The 23,871-nt window shown below is 28.7% G+C and overlaps 2 protein-coding genes across 3 annotated transcripts in view; one reads left to right on the forward strand and one right to left on the reverse strand.

Annotated features, from left to right (window-relative positions):
- The window catches only part of LOC142331362 (fumarate hydratase, mitochondrial-like), a 31,489-nt gene extending 15,235 nt beyond the window's left edge, over window positions 1–16,254 (reverse strand). The window contains exons 1-3 of the mRNA XM_075377211.1: window positions 16,058–16,254; window positions 7,918–8,052; window positions 2,750–2,950 (exon numbers count right to left, since the gene is read on the reverse strand). Coding sequence (XP_075233326.1) covers window positions 2,750–2,950; window positions 7,918–8,052; window positions 16,058–16,174 — 453 coding nt within the window. The 5' untranslated portion in view covers window positions 16,175–16,254. The remainder of the gene's footprint in view (window positions 1–2,749; window positions 2,951–7,917; window positions 8,053–16,057) is intronic.
- A 538-nt stretch (window positions 16,255–16,792) lies between these two features.
- Window positions 16,793–23,871, forward strand: part of LOC142331498 (acyl-CoA:lysophosphatidylglycerol acyltransferase 1-like) — an 88,957-nt gene continuing 81,878 nt past the window's right edge. For both annotated transcript variants that reach the window (XM_075377443.1, XM_075377442.1), the window contains exon 1: window positions 16,793–16,939. The gene's annotated coding sequence lies outside the window, so the exon portion shown is untranslated. The remainder of the gene's footprint in view (window positions 16,940–23,871) is intronic.

The raw sequence follows: 23,871 nt of genomic DNA on the forward strand, positions 1-23,871 counted from the left end.
GTGTTTATTATTAGAATAATATATTTATATTTATTAAGAGTAAAGTTATATGTTTGAATGTATAAATTAGACTAACAATACCATAAGAAAAAGGTAATATATAATAAAAATTAGCTGTTGAACTCGTCAAATAAGAGATCTATATGCTTTTATGAGGTAAGAAGAAGAGACAGAGAGTTATTTTGTTTACCATCAAACAAAGAGGAAACAAAACATGGTACTGAACATAACTGCCTGTCAAAAAATCCAAGGATTTTTTCTTCATAATATTGTAATGAAATATTACATGAAATAATATAATGTTTGTAATTGATAAGTTTTATAACAATAAAATTAATTGTAAACATGTATTATATGATGAATAGATAAATATAATCTATGATGCTGTATGTTAACGTAAATAACAAACAAAGGTTACAGCTAATAACATGAAAATAATAACAATCTTTATTTTATAATCTCAGTACACTTATAACAATAATTATAAATATATATTATAAAATATAACATGAATATTAAACAAGTGTACAAATCGCTTATAACTGAATTATTGAATCTAAACATGGTTTCAAATTATATTCGCGCTGGTTTATATTTAAAGTAATAATAAATAATAATCATAGAACTCAAATAAAGTTGCTTTATCAACCGTATTTTTCTTGTGTAACATGTAAGTGCATGTATAATTAGATTTATTAGTCTTTACTAATAAATTGGGTAATCTATACTACTTGCTTATTGTACCTAGATCATAAAGATTTAGGATTTCTTTAAAAATGTTTATGAGTTCTTATGATGTATAGGTGTATTCACTGGCGAGCATCTCATTCTAATGAAGATTTAGTGTACATCGGGTAATCTATATCACTACTTATTGTACCTAGAATCATATACATTTAGGATTTCTTTAAAAATGTTACTCATAAGTCCTTATGATGTACAGATGTATTCACTGGTGAGCATCTTACTCCAATGAAGATTTACTGTACATCGGTAATCTATACCGCTTAGGATATTTAATCCACAACACGACAAGCAATGTATATGTATGTAATATAATAGCAGTCTGTAAATGATTTAAGAGTGTAGAGAAATATGAACATGATGTAATAATTACATTAATATGCATTTTAGCTTATAACAATACACTCCTCAACAGATTAAGAATCATATCATGAAATGTTATTTATGTAAGATAAGTACATTTCTTAAACTTGATGGAATTGTTTATATATCCAAATAAAACCATACATATATAAATTACATCAAAAGGCTAAAATTTTGGAAGTCGGCTCACATCTTGTCTAGAATTTGATTAGAAAACAATACTGTAGTCAACAAAAATTAACTTTCTTCAGCTGTTAAAATAAAAAGTGACAAAGATATACTACAGTTTACTGCAGGTACACATACTTGAGTTGCAACTGGAGGTATTTCAAAATTAAGTTCTACTTAATTACACCATTAATTAACTATATTATACCAGTAAAATTCAGACACAAATCATGTTCGATGTAAATCTTCCGGCCTAATTTATCACATCTTGATTTTCACATTAGTTTTATTTCTTTATTTACATCAAAGTTCCTAATGAAGACATAACTATGGACTAATGTCACATTTTTGCAATGTTGTCAAATTTGCTTCCTAGCATTTACAATGTTCTCACAGCCAGTTAAATAAAATCTATCAGCAAAAATTTTGAATCACATTTTGCAAATCTATTTGCCAAGTTATGAGCGTAACTCCTTTAAGAAAAGTCTTATATTAGTAACAATTTTATTCTATTTTCTCTTAACATTGGCATTGTCACATTTTTGCAATGTTGTCAAATTTGCTTCCTAGCATTTACAATGTTCTCACAGCCAGTTAAATAAAATCTATCAGCAAAAATTTTGAATCACATTTTGCAAATCTATTTGCCAAGTTATGAGCGTAACTCCTTTAAGAAAAGTCTTATATTAGTAACAATTTTATTCTATTTTCTCTTAACATTGGCTTTTCACATACTTACAACAGAGGAGAATTTACTTATAGTGGGTATATCTATATTAGACTTATTTGAAGTAAGATTACCATTTAGACCTCTAAGATTACAACCACAACTCTCATTACTTTCAACTTCAATTCATTTGAATATTTTCAAAATCATGAAAATACTCAAATGTGAAATCCATATTTTTTGTAGTTTTTTCTTTTTACATTTTATTTCAGTGTAATGCTGATACCATTCAGCTGTATAAAAAACACTTTTCGCTACCCAAGTGACTAAGGTTATAATTTGTCAGCAATTGTTTATTCATGCTTTATCTTGCAAGATAAAGTTTAATAATACATTAAAATCACTTATACCATTATTAGAAATTTAATTTTCTTTGTTGACCAACTAGCAACTACCAAATCCAGGCGATGCTATTATTCATTTATTGGTGCATTATTCATTGTGAAATTTCAGTAAATGCTGTGATAATAAATCATAATAGTCAAAATATCAGTAAATCAATAATCAGTATAAACTACGAATGATCATAAAAAATTATCATTTATTAATGATAAAAATTTATCATTTATAAATTACAAATAGTAAATTTTATTCTGCTATGAATATTGTTTTTTTATAATCTCAAGGGCAAAATAACTAGTATTACTTTGGTTTTATAGTTAGCATTAACCACTATTATTATTATTATAATTATAGTAATAATAATAAAATTAAAAAAACAATACTATATAACAAACTATTACTCACCTCATTTGTATTCATATTAGTTTGTGTTCCTGAACCTGTCTGCCAGATAACAAGTGGAAAATGTTGGTCATATAATTTTCCTTCAATTACTTCATCAGCTGCTTTGCTAATAGCATCAGCTATTTTTGGATCTAATCCGTATTCCTTATTTACAAGTGCAGCTGCCTTTTTTAATACACCCATAGCAGTAATTACTGGATACTAAAAGAATTAAATTTAATATTTAATGCATGTATATATATATATATATATATATATATATATATATATATATATATATGTGTGTTAAAAAAAAATTGAAGTCGCAAAAATAATGATAGGACTTACTGAATTTCACTTTTAAAGAGATGTTTATGCTTTTTTTGTCAGTATGTGGCCTAATATAGTTAGTGGAACATATGTTTATGACTTTTTGAGCAATAACATCATAATAATCTTGTGTAAAAAACATACATATGCAGTTGTTTATAACATGTTACACAACATGAAATTGTAATAACAAGAAAAATTCAATTTTATTACCTCAATATAGGAACCTACAACTATAATAAAATAAATAATTTAGTCTATACTTTTATACTATAATAAAGTTACATATGGTATTTGTTTGGTTGTCCAGGTTAATAATAAGAACTTATCTGTACAAGCAAAAGAGCTTTACTATTTACACATTGTAGGCTACATAGTAATTACATAATGTCCATATTACATCCCCCTTCAACATCATTTTCTCTCATACTCTGTCAAAGTAGTAAGATTACTCAAATAAACAAAGTTAAAAATAATTATGAATTAAAATATACATATATACTGAAAACTCAAATACTTTATTATCATAGTTAGTTACCACTGTGTTAATTTATCTTATATGATATAGTAAATAAAACAACAAACACGGATTACATAAACATTTAATAAACTACTTCCAAGAGTTAACTTTCAAAAAAACTCACATCGTCAAAATATTTTAAAATGTGGTTATTAGGTTTGTAGGTTTTTATATTTATTTTTATTGTAAACATCAGTAATCTATTCTATTATTTTACTTGTATTAGTGTATTATATAAAAAAATTATTAGTAGGTTCTTTGCAACATCTTGTTATGTTGTAAAATTATTTTGATATTAATTAATTTGATATTATTAATTGTTTCTTTTTATGTATTTTTTTAATAATTTCATTATCAAAACCATTAGATACTGCTATTTGTTTTATTGTATTTATTTCCTTTTTGAGTTTGTTTTCATTGTTTTTTGTATATGTATTGATCTAAAAATTAAATTTTTATGTGTCAATTTTCTGTGCCCATGGATGATTTGAGTTTTTGTGTATTGTGGTGTTATTCATTGTGGGTTTTTATATACGTTATCGTCATATTTATTGAGAAAATGGTTATATATTCATAATTTGTAATCAGAGAGTATTTCCATACTCAACATAATGAGACCAGTAGGTTTCACAGCATTTGATTTTATCTGCAGGGCAAATTTTAAGAGTTAGATCGGCCAGGAAATGAACTCAAAAAAAAAATGTTTGTCATGAGATTACAATACTTGTGGATATGTTATGATGTTACAGAAAAAACTTACTTTAAATAAATAAGTTTAACGTAACAAAACTTACCTAATGTGTGAATTAAAGCTTAGAATGATAACATGAAAGATTAAATTTTATTAATAAATTGCTAATCTGTAATGTAAGTTCTTTTTTTAATGTATACAGAAAAAAAATTACAAAATGTTTAAACTGCACATTCTATTGGCTCATCCATTATAATTATATACGTTAAACTACAAAATTTTAGGTAAATTTTGCTTATTTAAAACTTAGCTAAAATACTACTAACATTGTTATACAGAAAATGTCATGACACTGAGCCTCTTTAGAATTGTTATGAAAATGAGTGACTGGAGAGTTGCAATGTATAGATTTAAGTGTACTCAATTTTTCTATATACAATTAATTTTTTATTAATATCCATTAACATCACAGATTACAAAAAAGAAATTAACTGGGCAATAATATATATTTTTTTTATGAAGTAATTTTTGAATACGCAGTTCTTTTGTTAATAATTAATATAGTTAGTAAATTAACTAAATTTTGCTAGAAATTATTTTTAGCTTGAGACAAGACAAAACAAACAACTATTATTATTAACTTATTGTAAAGAAGATAAGATTTTTATCAATAAGTGAACAGACAAACTCAAATAATGCTATCTATAAAATTAAAGTTATATTTAACATTTAATAATATTTAATCTTTTTTATAACACTCATCATAATTAAAATCTAAATAACATTAATCAAATAACAATAATTAGTAGTAATTTTTTTTTCTTAAATACATTTATATTGGAGTCAGAGTTATTAAAAACTATTACTCAATCTATCTGTTACTCAAAACAAACATAACCACATAAACAATAATGAAGTCAACATCTCAGATTAAAAAACTTCAAACATACCACAGACATCAAAGAATATTTCTAATAAATGAAAAAAAAAATCACACAATTTGTTATAGAATTACATCATTATAGGTTTTCTATGAGGAAATGGACATATACCATGAATGCAATCTTCCAGTCAAAATAAAGAATAATTTTGTATTATCATATGCTCTAAAGTGTTTTAATCTACAAGTTTTCCGATTTAAAAGTAAATTAACATTCTACTGCATTTCTGTGAAAATCAATCTTATGGTGAAGATTTGTAGTTATTAAGTAATCTGACTTTATATGTAAAAATTTTTTCTAATCTTTGAGCAAAATTTTGAGATACAGGACATGCAGTTACCGTATCTCATCCCTTGACCTACTGTAATTACCTTTGAGTAGAATTTTGAAATACAGAATGCATGCAGTCTTTGAGTGATTGTGATCAATACGAGGTCTGTTCAAAAAGTATGTAGACTAACGTCATAAAACAAAATGTGCTTTATTTAGAAGTTACTTGTCTGAATCCCCTTCAAAGTACTCTCCTCCCCGATGCACACACTTATCCTAATGATGTTTCCACTTTTGGAAACAGTCCTGGAACGCTTCTATTGTGATGTTCTTCAGTTCCTTCGTCGCATTAGCCTCAATCTCAGGAATCATCTCAAAACTTCTTGATTTCAAAGGTCTTTTGAGTTTGGGGAACAAGAAGTCACAAGGAGCAAGATCAGGTGAGTGGGGAAGAATAGTGATCTTTGAGTGTTTGGCCAAAAACTCACAATTTCTGAGGGCTGAATGGGCTGGAGCGTTGTCATGATGAAAAAACCAGTCACCACTCTTCCACATTTCTTGCCTTTTCTGCTAGAAAGCATCCCGTAGACGTTTGAGAACTTCAATGTAGTAAGACTGGTTCACTGTGCAGCCTTGGGGAAGGTACTCGTGGTGGAATACGCCCAGAGCATAAAAAAAAACTGTTAACATCACCTTCACATTGGAACGAACTTGGTGAGCTTTTTTTGGTCTGGGAGACGTTTCACCCACCCTTTTGGGAAAAAGTTACCCACTGGTAACTTTTGTTTCGATGTCATAACTTGTTATGATCCACGACAAGAACTTTTCATCTTCTTCTTGACAAGGCTGGATGCGATGTGCTTTTTGGTTGTCCATCATCAGGCGTGTAACAAATTTTGCAGCAACGTGGTGCATCTTCAATTTTTCGTTCAAAATCTACTAACATGATCCAACTGATATCCCACACTCTTCAGCAAGCTCTCTGATGGTCAGACGTTGATTTGCCCAAACCAGGGTGTTGATTTTGTCTACATGTGAGTCGTCAGTTGACGTGGAAGGACATCCAGGACTCTCATCATCTTCAATCGACTGATGACCATCTTTAAAATGTTCATGCCACTTAAAATTTGTCGCACACTTGATAGCAACGTCGCCATAAGCCATCTTGAGCATATCAAAAGTTTCACTCGCTGATTTTCCGAGTTTAACACAAAATTTTACAGCAACTCTTTGCTCATTCAAGTCACCCATTCTAAAATCTGCCAAACAGAAAAACACACTTCACAAACAACCGTGTAGTTAAGCAACCAATAATGATATTTGCAGTCAAAAAACTGCATTGTAATCAGCTGATCTGTACGAACATGGTGATGCAAAGAAGATTTGACTGGAATCAACTGGACCCGAGCAATTCAAACAGTCTAAGTATTTCTTGAACAGACCTCATATTAAATAGCATCAATGTAAAGAAATTACTGTAACAAATTTTTTTATCCGAATTGGTTCATGCAGTTTGGAGAAAGCAAGCAAAAAGAAAGTCAACATACATATATGTTCATATGCACACACAAATTTTTCAATACAAAAATTGTGTTTTTGGTTAGAGGTTGACCTGAAAGACAAAGATCTTCAAACTCCCAACAAATGAAATATAACCCTGATTAGAATATTTTCGTTTTTATAACTGCACAGCCAGGAAAGTAAAAAATATGTAATTTCAGCAAAATAAAAATTACTAACTTTATTAAATTTGTCATAAAATATGAACGATTAACAAAAAAATCTCCAAGAGATTTAATTTCAAACAAATTAGCATAAATAAAGTAAATGAAAACAAAAAAAAAAGATTTATATAATTTTTTAGGTAAAAGAGAATAAATTAAACAAATAAATCCATATTTATTGACATTAAAATGACTCAAAATTATTTAATATTCTTTAAAGACACCATTCAAGAGGTTCTCCATTATTTATGCAAAACCAAGAGTGTATACAATATCAAATCAACCTCTAGTAAATATTGCGGTAAAAATAGCTAAAACATTCAAATTATGTTGAGCAATTCTTTAGTTTCAATTAATTTTTATTACAAAAATTATTTCTTTCATACAGTCCAGCAGATGGTGCATGAATTTTAAATTAATTCATATTTATCAGAGAAATTTGGGAAACATCTTTCAGTAACTGTTACTGAAAATCAAAACATTTTCAAACTTGCATGTTATATAAATCAAATTTTTTTTATTTCAATGTACAGAATAAATTTCTGAAGTTTGTCATTTTACTCGTGAGATATTATGTATAATTTTAGTTATGATAGATTAAAAATTCTAGAATATTTAGAGATAATCCTATCTTTTTTGAAAGCAATTTTTACCATCCAATAACTTTAAAAAGTATTAATTATATAATAAAAAATATAATAAAAATAATTTACCGGCATTCTTTCGGAGGGTCCTCCAATAGGAAAATTCTGTACAGATCTAAGAGTTTGAGCACCATAATACTTATCGTTAGGTACTTTAAGCTCACCAAATGTATCTTTTTCAGTTCTAAAACCTACTGCATCATTCTAAAACAGAAGAAATGAGAATTTAAGTTAATTTACTTTATAAACAAACACTTTCAAATTATAAACAAAGATTTAATTAGAACTTTGTGTAATGACAAAAGAAATCGCATTACTTTAAATACTATTGATGACACAATAGTTACCTGTAATTATTGTTTGAAGTTACTTAGTTCGAGATCTTATTTAATATTACAGGAAGTTCTTAAGGCACAATTCAAAAATCATACTTCATACAAACAGTTTTTGAAATTTTATTTCTTTAATTTCTGTCGCTTCAAGCTAGAGGGGAAGGAGAAATATTTTTATGTATAAAAAAAGTTTCTATTTACGATAATTACAGTTCTATTTCATTTTGTTTTCGATGCTTGAAACTTTTTTGCTGAAATGTGTCCTAGTATAATAAATTTAATAAAACATTATACCAAAATAGGAACGGGTTTATTTTAGGGCTCGTAAAGAGAAATTTGTTTTCTTTGTAAAGCACGACTAAATAATAAAAGTTTATTTTTCAAGGGTACAGCAATAAATATTTAAAAATAAAAAGTAAAAGACGACACTGCTGTGAATTCAATCATACAAGTTTTTATAACCAATTAAAATGCGGATTCTTTAATGTGGATTCAAATTTTATCCATAATCCCATAAAAACAATAGAGCGAACACGAATCAAGATAATGACCATAAATTTATATAAGTAAACAGTTGTAAAATTAGATAAAAAATGACCCATTCATTATCTACCAGCTTCACATTTTTTACACCACTGAATCGATGATAATCAGTGTCCGAAATAAACCTGTAAACCAATGTTTACAAACATTTATTACATTCAAATAACAATGATAAAAACAGGAATAATAATACTAATATTATATTAATATACAGGAGACTTCAGTATGGCCACCATACTGGTGTTTTTAAAACATCAAAGGAGGGATTGCATTTATAAATTCAGTTATCTTGTTTTTCAGTTCACCAAGGGTACAAGGAAATCTTGTAAAAGATTGTTTCATCGCATCCCAAAATAATAATCTGTAGGTGTATAATCTGAGGAACTCAGTGGCCAGATGTGCTTTGAAATGAGCCTATCCGAAAAAAACTTCACACAGCAAATTTAGTGATATATTGGCAACGTGCACCAGTGCTTCATCTTGTTAGAATTATTCTTTAATAATTTATTTTTATTTAGCTGGCCAATGAAAGGAGTAAATGAATTTATCGAAATATCGTTCTGAGTTATAAGGTTCTACAAAAACTGAATGGTTATCTGCTTACATGATACACTCGTCAGACCATTTTTTTTTTTTGTATGTAACAGTTATAAGATTTCATGAGAATTATCACAAACCAAACCAGACTGATCTCACTGTTGACATGGCCCAATGAATGAAATCATACATTACCTGAAAAAAAATGTTAAATTGAGAATGTCTTCTTTTTCCAAAAATGAATAACCCAAAAAATAATGGGTAGTTTATCGGTAAATGGTTAAAGCGTAAAATTTTCAATTGATTTCAATTTATTTTCTGTACAATAAAAATTAAACACTAAAATAAGTACTTAACAATAACAATATTTAAAAACAAAATTTCATAAATTCTTTTGACAGTTGATGTGTATCAGCGTATATAGAAAACATTTATTTTTAGATTAATGTTTTAAAAATTATTATCGTATAGTTTAAAAATAAATATTATAATTCTCCGGTAAAGTATTGAAAATTACTTGATAAAATTATGCGATTTCAAACACAATTCCAAATCTCTATCGTTAGAGTCTCCATTATTGTTTAATATTAAGCTCGTAAATACAGAATGCTAGTTCTCTTTATTCTGCTGAAGTATTGTAATTAACATTTCGGGCGACTTCTTGTTTACAAATAAAATTAAGCAGCAATTTTATTTGTACAAATATGTGCGTCTAAACATGAAATTTGATACGATCGTGAAACAGGGCGTTACATGTAATAAAAATTAGAAAAGGAGTAGAATAATTAATTCCTTTCGAACTCAGAACGGGATTATTAAATACAACCATATAAGTTATGAACATCGGCCGGCCTGTCAACACATTAAATACGGCTAACTAAATTAAGGTCGGGAGATACAGTTGACAGCTAACGTTGGATAAGAGGCGAATAAAATAAACGGTTACAAGGAGATGCTAAGTCGTACGTAACAACATTAATATTAATTTTCGGCTGTATTCAAGAACCTTGCCGACGGCCATACCATGTTGAATACACCGGTTCTCATCTGATCACCGAAATTAAGCAACATCAGGCGCGGTTAGTATTTGGATGTATAACCCGTGCCCGATGTTGCTTAACCGGCATATTATAATATTGCCGGTCGCGCAATATCAACAGTGTTATTCGACTTCGGAATTCCCTAGTTTCCTTTCTCGCTAAACAAGTCTTATTGTATCTTATGAGAATTATATCTCATTTCATGTGAATTAATGCAATTTGTATAACATTTATAATTAAATATATATATATATATATATCGTGCAATTATTTGACAAGAATAAACGATTAGTGAATTCATAACAATTTTGGGTGGTACGAAAATTTTCTTAGCCCTCAAAGACCGTAGAGTTAAAAAAATCTATAAAAACGTAGGAAGAATCCTGTGGGTATGGATGTGGATATTATGTATGTGTGTGTGCGCGTGTGTAAACGAGAAAGAAAGAGTGAGAGGGCTTATCGTATTACAAACGCCTAACAAGTTCTCAAGCATAAAACGTGTCAAGGAATAAAAAGTAACAGAACGACGATTATGTAATTATAATGAATGTCTTGTTAAAAACAAGCACATAAAAAAAGATTATAGAATGACCTTAATAAAACAAAACCTACCTATCAAGAGAAAGTATTTGTTTGTTTGTTACATTGTAGCAATATTATCTAAGGTAAAACGTAAAACAGTATAAATATATATAGTGTCCCACGAAGAAACTTTTAGTAGATGTTCTACTGGTGAAAATAATAAAAAAAGTACATATAATCATAGGTGCTTTGTTTTCGAGTTACGGCTAGCGAAATATTTCGTCCGGATTTCAGCTCTTCTAATAAAAATAAGCCCTACTGTACTTTTTGAGACCCAAATTAGGGAGTTCCTTATGTAATTTCAGCTGGGAAGTAGGATAAAACAGGTCCCAGAACTGTAAGACCAGCAGTTTTTAAGATATCCGATGTAAAACACAAAATTCGGTATCGGAAAACAAGTTTTTTTTTGGGTTGTAGTACAATAGCTTTGATAAATGACTAATAAATACTGAAGATTTAGCAACAAAACTTGTAGAGAATTTAATTGTGAGAAAATTAATTTAAAATGCAACCAATAAAAAGTAAATAAAAACTTTTAAAAATCGGTTTTTTATGGAAGCAAAATAGGCAAACAATTCGAATTATTCTTCTACACCTAATAAATATTCTTTTTAAAAACAAAAACACTCAGTTCTAATTACTGAAAATAATTTTAAAAGAAACATAAAATTTAATTTATATTATTAATAGACAATATTAGTAAATATATACATAATTTAATAGTAATTTAAAAATTTAATACTTGTACTGGAAGTAGTACGTGAGAGTATGTTTGTGTGTACACGTAGTTGCTTGTTAAAGTCAGTTAAATAGGTATTAATAATTATGTTAACAATTACGATACGTAAGCAATGACAATATATTTGAAACAATTATGCATATATCAATAAAAAAAAATTTTCTTTAATATGTATACTCTAAAATAAAATTAAAAAAAAAAATATATATATATATATACACAGTGAAACTTCTACAAAACGGAACCTCCAAAAAACGGAAATCTCGTCAAAACGTACGGTTTCCCAAGTCCCGATATATATTTTTATAGACATTAGTCTCTTCAAGATGGAAAACTCCGCAATACGGAAACGGAAAGGAAACATATATTTTACTTTTAATTTTATGCATTAATCTGATCCCATAAGACGAAAAGGAAATTAAAAAAAAAACTACATTCCTAAAAGATTGCAAATTATAAATGCAGTAGATTATTATTATGATACAGTACCGTACTGTTCAAGAACTGACGCATAAAATTACTCTTCTGGATGTACTAAGGCGACTCTCTACGGTACAGACTGCAAGTAGATGCGTTAAAAATGTATTTAAAAAAGCTGGTTTCTGCACGGAAACCGAAAATGAATATGTTCCCGATACATGAACTTTGTGCAATACAATAATATTGCGTGAAGTTGAATTTCTGTTGCAAGAAAGTGGTCAGACTTTATTTATAGTGGTCAAAATTTATTATTATTGTCACATATACACATTACAGTATTATTTTAAAAATAATTATTATTATTGTATTTTTTTTTGTCTTCAGTCATTTGACTGGTTTGATACAGCTCTCCAAGATTCCCTATCTAGTTTACGGGAATATTTTACCAAGGAAGGCGCCTCCATCATTACTATTTGAAAATGCAGTTATATTTTCTTTGAAAAAAAGCAGTTGTAGTTTTCCATGACTGAGCGATGATATAGCCGTTTAAGTCGTCCTGACTTACGCCTTTAACAATTGAAAGAGCTGCTGCCCTCTTTCAGTAATCATTCCTTAGTCTGGCTCTCAACAGATACCTCTCCGATATGGTTGCACCTTCGGTCTAGCTACTCTGTATCACTGAGCACTCAAGTCCCCTCACCAACGGCAAAGTCTCATGGTTCATGGAGGGAGATTATTGTATAATACAATATTTAAAATATATTACAGTAAAACCTCTCCAAAACGGAATCTGACGGGACCGAGTAAGAATTCCGTTTTGAAGAGGTTTCCGTCTTGCAGAGTGTTTTAAAATCGAGCTGATTGATCGATAACTTAACGATCGAGCAACGGGAATACGGAACATCCTTGTCGGACTCCCTTTTTTATTATTGCTTCTTTCTTACGCTGTTCGATTATTACTATTGCAGTTTAGTTCCTGTAAATGTTAGCAATTGTACTTCTGTCTTCATACTTGAACCCTAAACCTTTTAAAATTCTTAACATTTTATTCCAGTCTATGATATCAAATGCATTTTCTAAGTCTATAAATGCCATGTATGTTGGTTTGTTTTTCTTTAACCTTCCTTCTACTATTAATCTGAGTGCTAAAGTTGCTTCCTTGTCCCTATACTTTTCCTGAAACTAAATTGATCTTCTACACTTCTTACGCTTCTGAACAGAATTCTAATTACGATTTTTGATGCACTAGAAGTTAAGCTAATTGCTCTATATTCTTCACATTTTTTTGCTCCTGCTTTTTTTGGTATCATGACTAAACAGTTCTGAGTCTTTTTGAAGTTTGACAGAACTTCCCCCTTTTCGTAAATATTACACACCAGTTTGTATAATTTGTCTATTGCTTCCTCACCTGTACTGCGCAGTAATTCTGCAAGTATTCCGTCTATCCCAGGAGCCTTTCTGCCATTCAAATCCTTTAATGCTTTATTAAATTAAGTTCTATTAAATTCTCAGTATTGTACCTCCCTTTCCATCCTCTTCAATTTCCTCTTCCTCTATAACACCAGTTTCTAATTCATTTCATCCGTATAACTCCACCCAGCGATCAACCTTTTCTTTTGTATTATATATCCGTGTACCATCTGAATATAACACATTATTAGATTTTAATTTATGTACCACAAAATTCTCTTAACTTTCTTGTATGCTCCGTCTATTTTACCAATGATCATTTCTCTTTCCACTTCTTAACACTTTTCTTCTGTAATTTGCACTTCCTGTTTATAGTATTTCTTAATTGTCAATAGTTCCTTTTATCTTATTCATCGCTAGCATTCTTGTACTATCTACGTTCATCCATCATCTGCAATATATCCTCTGATATCCAAGGTTTTCTACCGGTTCTCTTTGTTCCGTCTAAGTTTGCTTCTGCTGATTTAAGAATCTCCTTTTTAACATTCTCCCATTCTTCTTCTATATTTTCTACCTTATCTTCTTTAATCAGACCTCTTGCGATGTCCTCCTCAAAATTCTTCTTTACCTCCTCTTCCTCAAGCTTTTGTAAATTCCTCGAATTCATCTGACATCCTTTCTTTAGGTTTTTAAACCCCAATCTACATTTCCTTACCATTAAATTATGGTCTCTAACGATACCTGCTCCTGGATGTGCTTTGCAGTCGACGAGTTGGTTTCTAAATCTTTACTTAACCATAATATAATCTATTTGATACCTTGCAGTAACGCCCGGTTTTTCCATGTGTACATTCTTCTATTATGATTTTTAAACTGGGTGTTGGCAATTACTAAATTATACTTCGTGCAAAATTCAATAAGTTATAAAACGGTTAATAGCTGGATTTGAACCTCTAACCGTAGATTTAGAAAGACCGTTTCATTACTAAACTGTCCTCGACCGGTTCGATCTACAAAAATATCTTTGTATGGTTTTTTTTGTAATATTCATCAGCTTTCGTCGATTAAAAAAGTAAAAAATATAGCCAAAAATTCTTTTAAGCGACAGATCGAAACAAATTCAATTAATATAACTTTCAAAACTCATTTTTATTGTATGAGTAGAATATTTAACGGGTAGAAAAGCTTCCAGAAAGAAGAATCTAGAAAGAATGGCAGAGGAATTATTTTTCGAAAAGGACTTACATAAAAGCGTACACAATGAAAATTATTATGCATGAACAATCAAAAGAACGGGTCGGGTACTGGTTCTGCAGGCCAGCAGGTATAATACATACTGTCGCGCACCAGCGGAGTGACATTAAGCAATTTATAAGCAAAATTCGGTGTAATAAGCGATAACAGTAACTGTTTGGTAACAACGAGTGAAGAGTAAGCCACGGGTATTTTGTTTTGGACAGCGGTTGAAAACAAGAAGCTGTTCGGCGAGTTATGAAAGTATTCTATTCATTCATAAAGTGTAGGGTAATAGTTCATTTGTAAACAGTAAAGGTAAATAATAATTGCAGAAACTGAACCGCAGATTTTTCTATCGTTAACCTATTGTGAATTCAATATTAGTTTCAATTAGTCATCTAAAATTTTTTGGTAAATCGGATTATGTTTTGATAATAATTATAATTTAATTGTTATTAAATAAAATTTGTTTTTAATTAGAATTAACAGTTATAAGTCATATATTTTTTATTATTATTATTTATTTTATATATCTAAGAGTGATAAATTGTATTTAAAAGAATTTTTTACGCGATAGTCTTCTAATATTCTTGTTCAAATCATTGTTCAAATAGCTGGATTAGAATATTGAATCAGAGTACTTAATTAAACCTAATGAACTAGCTTAACTGCATTAGGCTTGATTTCAATGAATCGGTCTGCTTTCTAATGAAAAACAAGCAGAAAATTTTCATACAAAATTAAGATTAACTTTATTACCTCTTTAACTTAGCATAATCATTTTATTCTTCTATAATAAATACCAAATATAACATAACTGCAACTTATTAAATATCACAATTGGATAACACTCCAATCCAGTAAGTCACTGTCAGTCTTTTAACACTTGTACATGTAACTGATTTTAATAAATAAATATCAGTCTGAAGAGACTAAATGGGTTAAAACTTACTAATAATTAAATAATGTATATTTAAAACAAAATCCTGGATTATCTTAGATAATACATAAATTATGTACATAAAACATGAAGCCACACAAGAGGTGTGCCATTATATGTTATATGTCTACCTGAAACGTTCCAGGGGGAAAGGGGTCACTAACATTACTAACAGCTGTCAAATCATAGAGGGATAAAAGTTTAATCCTCAAAATCAAATTTATACATGTTGATAAAAAAACAACTAGTAACAAAAGAAATACCCATATGTCTAGTAATAATACATATGTCATAATAACCGAAATTAACCTAAAAAAACTGGTGACAAATTACAAACAGAAGAGAATGAAAACAAATAATAAAATAAATAGTGTTTGAACTGGATTATGAAAATGTTTTGTATAAATTACTTAAAAGGAGTGATACGTACCATTTTAGCTGATGTAGAAAAACTGTATTTTATTGGTTTTAACAGTTCTGGGAATGTACAGAACTGCCCAGCTCGTGTTTTCGCTAACCGCGACAAATTTACAATGCACACAACCATTATAATAATTTATATTTTATCCCTTCACAAAGTCCCCCACTTACAACTCCCAAGATCAGCTGGAGAAAGATGACCTTTCTTGCGAGAACAGTTTACAGCCACAAAACAAAATATCCCTATAACAATTCTTTTTAGTGTGACAATAACAGGTTTATTTATTTTATTAAAAATTTTCTGTTAGAAATAAATTGAAAATTGAAATGAAATTTTTAATTCACTATTTGCTAGTTTATAGTCAAAAATATGAAGAAGTTGTACCGTTATACCCATGTAGGAAGATAATTACCAGAGATTTTTTAAAGTTTTATTTATATTCGTTTATTAATAACCGTAATATACAGCCATAATAGTCTTATATATATATATATATAATATATCAGTAATATGTAATTTCTATATCAGTAATATTAAATTTATATCAGGATAATGAAATCTTAAAAATTACTGCCAAAACTTATTTGAACAAATATGAATATTAAAAATATGTATTTTGTAAGTCTTAAGAGACAAACTAGATAAATGTAATAATAAAAATTAAGTATATAATATTACATTTCAACCAGTGAAATATATTTCAAGGCCAAAACTATTAGCCCTCATTCAAAATTCGAATGTCAACACAAGATGGCGCTTACGTTCATCAGTGTGTCTTAGCAGTTCCTGTTGGTTTGTTTTAATGTTATTGAAAATCCGAAAATTTAGTGCGTACCGTCAGAAAATATATGTACATTTTGTTTGGATTAATAAACTGTTTTTAAAGCTCAGGTGAGATTAAATTATTACTTTTTTAAGTAGTGTTGACTAGATAGTCATTCCTAACAAGTGTAATCTGATGTGAGTAACTACATTATAAAATTAACCTTGTTATTTAAATAATAGTGGTGTAAACTTGGATGTAAAATTATTTTTGTTTTCTTAAAGTAAATTTAATATATTTTATTGTGTATTAAGTAGACTTGATAGTTTATTAGTTGCAGAAATTGTTAAGCCGTATTTTTAAAAAAATTTTTTTACACAATATTTTTTTTTTATAAGATAATAATTTTCAACTGTGGTCTGTTTTATTTAAGTTGAATTTAATTCTCTAACTTAAGTGAAATCAGGATTTTTAACCTATACTCATATTCTATTAAGTTTTACATTAATGTGACAAATTTGATTTGTATTTAAAACATTTTAATGAGTTTGTATTTATTATTTATGTCTATTTACTTTCTGGTTTTATTTTTATTTTTTTATCATCTTAGTGAATGTCTGTTCTAGTGTGGTAGTGACAGTAATTGGTATTAATGCTGGTAATACAATAGTGGATAGTTTTGAATTGGAAGATGAATAGTTAACAATTTTTTCAAGTTCATTATTCATCTAAGAATTCTTGTTTTTTTATGATGTGTTCTGTTTAGTTATATATTCAACATGATAGTAGTGAAATATGACTGTGGAGGGAAGTTAAGTAGACATTTATTTAAAAATGTAGAATATGAAGTCTATCAATTGTTCTTTTCATTTCTTTGGGATACAGTATAAATCGCTATGATAAAGGGTAGTGGCGAATTAAAGTACATTTTTTTTTTTTTTAACTCATCAGAAGACTCATTAGGTTGTTTTTAAAGGATGTTGTCATATTTCAGTTTAACATGTATGAGGTGAACAATTAAAAAAAAAACTTATTGGATAATTTTGAGCAATAATTTTATCAACTTCATTTTTTGTTTTGCACATTTTATACCATAGTAAATTTGCGTAGGATTAGGAAAATCCAAGATCTAAATGTTGGAAAGCAGGTTTTAACAACAGGTGACCTGTGCCAAGTTAAAATTCACACTGTATTATCAGTACTGTAGTCAATTAGCAATCAGTTTTTTTGAGTTACGGTGACCTGTTCTGATACTAATCCATTCTGTGGAGAAAGGTTAGGGGTTAAAGTTACAGTTAGAGTTTTATGGAGAGAGGAGTAAATCATAAACTTACCTCAACAGTTGTCAGAGTCAGCCATTGAAGATGACTGACTGTGCTCTTCGTAAGGTGATTAACCATCATACACATGACTGATAGCATATAACATGTGGTGTAGTTTCTCTCTTTAGTGTCTATATTTCTGTTTTAACATAAATTTGGCCAAGTGTTTTACAAGATTGTGTTAAGTATTGCCATGCATTGGTAATTTATCCCTAATCTCCACAAAACAGATTAGCATCTAAATAGGTCTCAGTGACTCAAAAAACTAATAGTTAATTGTATAGAGTACTGATAATGGGGCGTGGACATTACCTTACATAGTTATCCTGCTTTCTGACATTTAAATCTTGTGTTCTTCTGATCCTAAGCATGTCTACTATAATATATTAAAGTACAAAGAAAATTGAATTTGATAAAGAAATATAAAAGAATTACCAATTAGTGTTTATGAATAGATTTGATTTAGTAGGAATTGAGATAAATAATTTTTTTTTTTTTTTTTTACCAAAAATTAAGTGGAAACCCCCATTTATGTAAAATTTTATTTATTACTGTTTACCTTTATATATATATATAGTACCTTTCTAAAATGTCTAATCCCTTACCATTTGTATTCATATAATATTTTTTTTAATTTCCAGTATTTTTGAATTTGTCCTAATACCAGATATTGTATGTTTATTCTTAATCAGATGATTTTGATATTAGAGAAACCCAATACCACAATATGGTCCTTGATAATGATGAGCAGTTTATTTTAAGTAATGCGTGTAAGTTTAATCTGACAAAGGATAATAAGAATGATAATGTTACGAATATTGTGGTAGATTCCAAAATAAATGTAAATAAAGCAAATCCTAATGATAAAGAAGTTTTATATAGTAGCATTAGTAATAAAATTTATGATATAAAACAAGGAAATATAAATTACAATCCTTTTATTAATTATAATAAAAAAATAATTTACAACCTGAAAAATAAATTAAATAATAATAGTATCATTTTGAAATCAGTTAAAACTAATACACCGGTCATCACGTATTCTGATAAACATAAACATTTGATGGAACAATATATAATGGAGAATGATTTCAAGGGAATAAAGGACCCTACTAAAAAATTTTTTAAAGTTTAATAATAAAATAGCGCAACATTTTCAGTTATAAAAATACTTTAACATATCATATTAGGTTGTACACTTATAAACCAACAGCACCTATATTAACTTTTTTTTTCTCCTTTTCTTTTTCCTGTTTAGCCTCTGGTGACTACCGTTTAGATAATTCTTCAGAGGATGAATGAGGATGTTATGTATGAGTGTAAATGAAGTGTAGCCTTGTACATTCTCAGTTCGACCATTCCTAAGATGTGTGGTTAATTGAAACCCAACCACCAAAGAACACCGGTATCCACGATCTAGTATTCAAATCTGTGTAAAAATAACTGGCTTTACTAGGACTTGACCCGGTGAGCACCTAAGACTACCAAAAGTACACAAACCGGGGTAATACCTATGCGATCTTTAATTAACTTCAACTTCTTACATTATCTCTAAAATGATTGATAAAATATTTAGAAATAAAAAAATGTGCTTTACAATTAGAATATAAAAAATGGATATGAATTAGTAACTAAATTAAAAGATTTAAAAATTAGTGATAAAACTAGGATGGTTAGCTATGATATTTGCAATATGTATTCTAGTATACCTGTAGAAAAAACTATTAACATAATAAAAAATAAATTAATACAAAATCATGAAGATCCCTTATTTATTGAAAATATTATTGTTCTTATAAGAAATATATGCAAACAGATTATTTTAAATTTGATGACAAATATTACACCCAGGAAAACATTCTACTGATGGTTTTCCTTTGTCATCCATTTTATCTGAGGTGTATATACAGGAGTCCGAAAGTAAAGTTGTTTATGGGATAACTCATATGCATGATATTTTATTATGGACTAGATATGTAGACGATATTTGTGTAGTCTATAATCCAGTTATATGTAACGAGCATTTAATCATTTTGAATAAATTAAATTCCTACTGTAGTGGTTTGAAATTTATCTTTAAAATTGATAATAAAAAAATAAACTATTAAGATGTTAATATTAAAATTAATAATGAAATTAATCAGCGTATAACTTCAGTATTTAGGAAACCCACATCTGACAAAACCACTATACATAGATCTTCAAATTACCTGTGTTCACACAATAGTACTTACACTAATATGGTAAATAGAGAAATTAATTGTTCAAAGTATAATGAAAATAAAAGTAAATTAAACAAATAAATAGATGTACAACAAATTGCCTTATGTAATGGTTATGATAATTCTTTAGTAGATAATTTATATAATAAACAAATGTCAAAAATTAAAAATAATATACATTTAATAACATTAAACAGCACACAAAAAGTTGACAATATGTATTTAAAATAGTATATACTGATAAAATAGTTGAACATATTACAAAGGTTTATGATAATAAATTTAAACCTGCGTACCAGACAAATTATATAACACCTAATAAGTAATAAACATAATTCACCTGATTTATATAATTTGAGTGGTATTTATAAAATTGAATGTAATGATTGTGACTGTATCTATATAGGAAAGACCACTCACTAGATCATTTAAGGCTAGATTCTTGGAACATTTTAGAAATTATAAAAAAGGTAAACTGGGTTTCTCTAATGTGTCTGACATCTGATTAAGAATAAACATATAATATCTGATATTAGGAGAAAATTTAAAAATACTGGAAATTAAAAAAAATATAATATGAATACAAATGGTAAGGGATTAAATATTTTAGCTACTACATATATATACATAAAAATAAATTTAATATGATTAACCTTCAGACAGAATATGAGGTTGACAGTATTTTGAAAGCTGCAATAGATGGCACCACCATCTATTTTGATAGTGATGTATAATTTAATATATTTCAATCAGTATAGTAAAATATGTTCAGTTAAATGGACGACATGCGTAATTGCTTTACTTAATATTATTTTTATTTGATTTTAATTTTAATTTAATTTTTAATGTTAATTTTAATAATTTTTCATATTTTTAAATTTTGTTTTAATTTTTAATTTAACTGAATAAAAGTTTAAAATAAAAAGATTGAAGGTTTTAAATTTTATATAAAATAAATAAATGCATGATCTGTTATTATATTTTACGAACTTTGCATTGTAATTTGAGATGAATATATAATGCAGCTGATGATGCGAGTAAATCGTGAAAGCGCTCCATATATATAGTGGAATAAGGTAAGCGTTCCTACTTTATTTACTCTTTACTTTGGTTGAGATTTTGTGTAAAAAGAGAATCTGAAAGTTAAAAAACGAAAAAAAAATTAAAAGTACGGAAAAAAATTTCATAAAATATTAATTTTAGTACATTTGATATTATTTGTTAAGAGGGCACTCGATTTGTACTGTTTTCTGTTGCCATTTTGTATGTTAATTATTGTATTTAGTTTAAATATCACTTTTATTATTAATAAGTTCTATATAATTTGTAATGTTAATTATGCTTGGTTAGGTTGTTATTGCAAATCAGTGATTTGAAGTCATGAGTTCTAAGGTTCAAATCCTAGTAAAGGCAGTTACTTTTATATGGATTTGAATACTATATAGTGAATATTATATTGTACCTAAAGGTGTACTTTGATGGGTTTCAATTAACCACATATCTCAGAAATGTTTGACCTCTCTTTTTCTGTTTAGCCTCTGGAAGCACCATAAGGTATTTCTTCAGAGGATGAATGTAAATGAAGTGCAGTCTTGTACCATCTCAGGTCAACCATTCCTGAGATGTGTGGTTAACTGGACCCAACCACCAAAGAACTCGGGTATCCAGAATCTAGAATGCAAATTTGTGTAAAAATAATCAAGTCATCTTTGTTATCTCGATACAATAACATCGAATTATCGACATGTCTTTGCCAATATTTTATTTTATTACAAATGCAACATAATTTTTCAGTTATTTACAGTTTACAAAATGTAAGGTTTTTAAATTTTAATTCATTGTAAAATAATTTTAAAATATTGTGATTTATATCTGTGTTCCTAAGTTAACAGTATGTATCTGTTAAGCTTCTTTTTGCAATCACATTATTAAATATAGCATGTTTAAGCCTTGATAGAAAATCGCAAGTTCTGTTTAGGTCCTAGTTACACCTAATATTTTGCACTTCACAGTAAAGCCTTAATAAATGTAAGATCTTATCAATAGCTTTATTTCTTTTCCAGATTGTTTTGGGAGTGGATCTTGTATCTTTTTTCTGTTATCTTATCCCTTTTTTTACAAATAAATTTATATAAATAGCAAAACCACTTTATTAATTTTTTGTAACATTTTAAAAAAATGTCGAATCTGAATGTTACTTACTGACTCAATTGAATTATGTTAAGCATACATTTTTGATAAAAATTTTTACTTATATGTACAATGAAATAATCAGCACTTATGGGTAAAATCATTAAAATTTAATTTATATGTAATTGTCTAATCAGCACATTGATGTATATTTACAGTAATCATAAAAATTAAAACATTTTTAAGTAAAAATTCAAGAAAATTTGTGGAAATATTTTGAGTAAAGCATTATACATTTACTTGGTGCAGAGTGAGGTGTTCTCAGTTTTAACATTACTTTTCGGAATTTCTTTGTATTGTTATGATAGATATTTCTTGTTTTTGTGTTATTTTACAGATAATAGTGTTTTTTTCATATACACACAGTTTTTAATCGACTTGGCCACATTTTAAATATAAATAAAATTAAAAAATGTAAAATAAAATGAACTTGAAAAACTATAATTTGTAATTTTTTTTTTAATTTTGACTTCAAAGTTAGGACTAAGTTAAGGGTTATCGAGTTGTTTTTAATTTGGTGTCAATTTTTAAAAGTTGTTATTCAAAGAATTGAAGGGTTATTATTTGCTACCATTTACTCATCCGGCTCTTACTCATCTTACGCCGGATGAGTAAGAGCCTACCTTGTTTCAGCGATGCCGGGAATCTGCATCCTTCTAGAGCCTTATTTAGGGCTTCCAAGATGATCCAGGGGTGTGTCAGGCGTAGGCTCTTAATGACCGTGCCACGTGATGACCGGTGGTGGTGACCGTGCCACCTAAGTCACCATCGCCTCCGTGAGCGATAAGATCTGTGACTCAAGACGTCTTCCAGTTTGTGTCGATTTTCCGTTCTAGCTGGCTTCCCGACTGAATGTCAAATAGTATGGCTCTATGGTTGCTTGTAAATTCTTCATCCAACACAGCCTTAGAGGCAACCCTAGGTATTAGTCTATCTGGAATCGCCGTGATATCTATAATCGAGCCAGTACCGCGCCCCACAAAGGTCTGTACATTGGGTGTGTTTAATACTGTCATGTCAAAGGCTTCTAGCAATGCCGCCAACCTATATCCCCTTCGGGTCGATCTTGTCCCACTTAGTTCAATACTCACGCCATTGAAGTCTCCCGTAAGAATTATCGGCAGTTGTCGTCCGCATAGCTTTTTCTAAGTTTTGTATAAATTCTTCAAATTGTTCATCCCCGCAGTTGGGCGAGATATAGCTAATGATAAGTACACATTGAATCAGGGTCATCACAACAAAACTTCTACCTGCTTTTACATTTAAAACTGCAAAACGGTTCGATATATTTCTCATGGCCGTATCACCCTCTTCGGCTATGTACCA

Source organism: Lycorma delicatula, chromosome 10 (genome assembly GCF_047948215.1).
Source record: "Lycorma delicatula isolate Av1 chromosome 10, ASM4794821v1, whole genome shotgun sequence".
NCBI lineage: Eukaryota > Metazoa > Arthropoda > Insecta > Hemiptera > Fulgoridae > Lycorma > Lycorma delicatula.